Here is a 3,852-nt window from a genome sequence, read left to right as displayed (position 1 = left end):
AGATTCCTCTCTGATGGCCTCCAAACCTTTAAGTTTGCAGAAGAAGGAACAGAGTACCTATTGACAAATACCCGGTTTAAAAAAAATAAAATGTTGTGCCTACTGAAGTGAACTGTCATTCTACAGAATTACCATACAGTTTTACAGAAGTTTGGCACAGTTAATTCAAGAATGTTTTTAGTCAACACCTCCGATTTCTGATGTGATTAACAAGGAAAATGTGACAAAAAACCTCAACACTTCATACCAAATGGGTCATTTCTGTGAGAAAAGAAAAAAAAGTATTACTGTAAGTTACACATCACAGATACAGAAGAATTTTATCTCTTTACAATTAAACTTCGCATCCAAATAGCCAATGGTTAAAAAAACTGAGGAGAGTTGCAGCACTTTTCAAAGGTAGTAGCAGCAAAGGAAAAAGCACTCCAGTAAGAATTATGCTGTTTCCACACATGCTAACTTACGAAAAAAGTTCCACAGGCAATTTAGAAGATGTACTATTGCATGTAATCTAAGACAGCAAAAGTGAATTCTTCCCATCAAAATCAGAGAATTTTAACAATTTTTAAGATGTTCTGTAGTCTTATAATACAGCATTTTAGATAAAATTATTTCATAAATTTCCCAAAATGGTTTGCATTCATATAAGGCAGAACAAAGAGCAGTAAAAGACTTCACAGAATCAAAGCTAAATTTTTAGCTTTTCTTGCAAAAATTAAAAAGTTGTCAAGATTGAAATCTTGATTGCTATTCCTAGAAGAAAACATAGAAACGTGCCAGGAAAATTGCACCATATCAGGAGTTTGGGGAGGTTTTTTGTTTTCTAAAAAAAAGAGAGATGTCAGTATTCACTAGATTTATAAAACACATTAATCTGAGAAACCTGAGTGAAACACTTCAAACACACTGCTGGACAACAAGCAGATAACCAGTCTGCTCCCTTCTAATTTCAATAGCTTGTAACTGCTTAGAACAGACACGTGGAACTCATTTGTGTGAGCTTTTGCTTTTATTCCTCACCAGACAGGATCTGTAAAGCGTGGCCCTGGGTGTGCAGGCAGTGTTTTTTGAAAGAGTAAGGTCAGTACAGAGGTAATACCTTGTTTCCTTAAGAGGAGCATTCCATGGCAGAAATGTGCACTGTTTCAGTGAACCCAAATTATTTTCATAGCAGAAATTTCATTTTATGCATATGATTTCTAGTGAGATTTTCCATTTCTATGAGTTTTGGCTTCCGCCTGTCCGATAAGACAAATGACTTTGTAGCATCCTTTTGCAATTTTGACCATCCACATCACATTCATAACATCCAAGACAACGCTTGAGATAATCCAGGCACTCTGGGCTGCAAATCCTAATCTCTGGAAAGCCTCTGTTCCAAATGAAGAAATTACATGGCTGTAATATATAGGCATGACGGCAATCCTCACCACGAAGAACACAACTGTCATCAGCACACCATTGATGATGTTAGCCTTTGAAGATTTGGGATATCCCAGTACTTCAAAAAACCACCTGCAAAAGAAGTGTTCACAGATACCAGGCAGACTTGAAGCCATCTCATTAAAAAAGGATTTTATTTCACAGTTTTTTTAATTAATAATTTAATTTATTAATTGCTTCTACCCTTCTCATTTCCAAATTATTGCACAGTGTCTTAGCTTAGTTGCAAATTCTTGTGCTTGGCTGCATTTTTTTTCCCCCACTTAAGGCAGTGTGTGATATCCAGTACATTGCAGAATAACATGTAGAAAATCCTGATTTGAGTTGTAAACCAGTTGACAACCAGTGTGCATTTCAGTGACTACGGTGTAATATGCTATAATTCAAACTCTCTTTTAAAATGATAAATACAAATTTATTACTTGTTACTATCGTTTGCACCACTGGGCAACTAAAATTCAATTTGTTTCACTGAAAGCAATTCTAGCGTTGTATTTGGATATAGTAATCTAGATAGAGCTCTCATTTCCAGTTTCTCAGATTCGGGATTTTCTGACTGCTTCTGTTCAGCCTGAAACCAGAACTTCGGAACCAGACATTGTAAATGGCACTGGATCATGTCACAGCTAGGTATGTTACGCAATGAAAAAGATAAATCTAAAAACCCCCTTGCCCACTATTACTACTGGGTCATAAGTGGTCTTTAAAGAAAAATTCTTGCATATTAATTCCTTAGTAGATAGGCATAACTTATCTATTGCCTAGCACACAGAACCTGCGGATTGAATTCCTAGAAAAAGGAACAATAAACTCCTCTAATTCTTTATCATTCACATTTAAACCAGAATAAACGCAAGGAAAATTTGTGCAACAATGGCAGGTTAAAGACAGAACCAGAGGAAAATTACTTAAATCACTGTATTCATGATGGGGGATGGGGAGGGAAGTGGAATAATCAATTTATTTTCAAGAAGATATGAGGGCGAAACTATTTAACAACAGTTCTAGAACTGTTTTAAAAGTAATCTTTAATTTAATTACCTACAGATTACAATCTAGGTAATTACAGATATACTAAAAAAAATTGCCAGACATCCAGCTCTAACAGAAATACTCCAGGAATTCATTAAGAGTGCAACTGAGATAATTAAAATCCAGGCACTCCAGGTGGCAGTCCAGCCTGGAAGTAGGATACCTCACCACAGAAACACTTACTGCGATGATGGAGAGACCTGATATATTTGCTCAGACTAACTATCAGAGCCTGTACTTTCACTGATATATACAATGCAGATTCCAAAAGTAATATAAAATAAGGTTTTAAAATATACTGCGATGTGCCAATATAGGTTACTGTCAGGAAAAAAGGTAACTGGACATCTGCTTAGCAACTTCCCTCTCCCAGCATATTCAAAAAAATAAAAGTCAGTAAATCATAGTTATCATTACAATTTTACCCACCACAGTTCATAATTAATTACATAAATGCTGATACTAACATTAAAAGATCTAAATGCTTGGCATGGAGACAACCTCCAATTAGATATCCCTAACAACACAGACAGGAAATACAAAGAAAATACTACAGTTCTGACATTAGAATATCATTTTATACTTTAATAATAGCTTTTTTGGTAGTACTAAGAATGCAAACAGGAAACATAATGTAAGTCATTATCATTATCCACTAGTAACTGCCTTAAGGGTCTGCTTCTCTTCAAATTTATTGAAAAAAACCCCAAACATTCATGCACTAATGAGATCACATTCCTTAGTACAAGGGACTTTATTATCTCCTACAGAGATTTCAGTTTTTCTGAGAAAGCAGTAAATGTGGGTATTCAAAGATACATGATCTCACCATAGGCATTTTAGAAGTATAACATATATTACTTTTAATAGCCAGATGTATCACGATACTTCCTAATGCCACAGTCTGAAAGGTAAGCAGCAGTATAGGTACCACTTAAAACCAGGATGAATTCCTGTCTTAGTAGAAGTCAGTTGGGAGAACGGCCATTCACTAGGACATGAATTCCAATATAGAAACCTAGAATATAATACCGCCTTTTTTCATCTTCTTACTCTCCGCTTCCTTTTATTACTAAAATAAGTTTAAAGAAGTGTTTATTTACTCCTCAGTTTCTCTGTGCACATGGAGCACAGACTACATTAGACTATAATTTCCTACTCAACTGTGCTTGGCAAATGAAAGCAACCTCTGGAGAGCTCCATTATCCCACCCTGCCCTCATGTAAGTTGAATTTGCCAAGCTAATGTTCAAAAGGGATCTCAGCACAATCTTTTTTATTCTTAGAGATCTGAGGAATGCTACAGTCTCATAAAATATTTCAGAGTTTACAGTCACAATGCAGTAATGGGTAATACTCAGATACCCTGTTTGCAGGA

At 35.5% G+C, this 3,852-nt stretch overlaps 1 protein-coding gene across 1 annotated transcript in view; it reads right to left on the bottom strand.

Annotated features, from left to right (window-relative positions):
* Positions 1-1,091: 1,091 nt before the first annotated feature.
* Positions 1,092-3,852, bottom strand: part of TMEM56 (transmembrane protein 56) — a gene marked incomplete at its 5' end in the record, with an annotated part of 8,183 nt that continues 5,422 nt past the window's right edge. The window contains one exon of the mRNA XM_009582205.1: positions 1,092-1,515. Within this exon, the coding sequence (XP_009580500.1) occupies positions 1,200-1,515 (316 nt within the window). The remainder of the gene's footprint in view (positions 1,516-3,852) is intronic.

This window comes from Fulmarus glacialis, unplaced genomic scaffold (assembly GCF_000690835.1).
Source record: "Fulmarus glacialis isolate BGI_N327 unplaced genomic scaffold, ASM69083v1 scaffold44527, whole genome shotgun sequence".
In the NCBI taxonomy this organism is placed as follows: domain Eukaryota; kingdom Metazoa; phylum Chordata; class Aves; order Procellariiformes; family Procellariidae; genus Fulmarus; species Fulmarus glacialis.
Note: the sequence above shows the minus strand (reverse complement) of the source record. Positions and strands in the feature narration are given on the sequence as shown.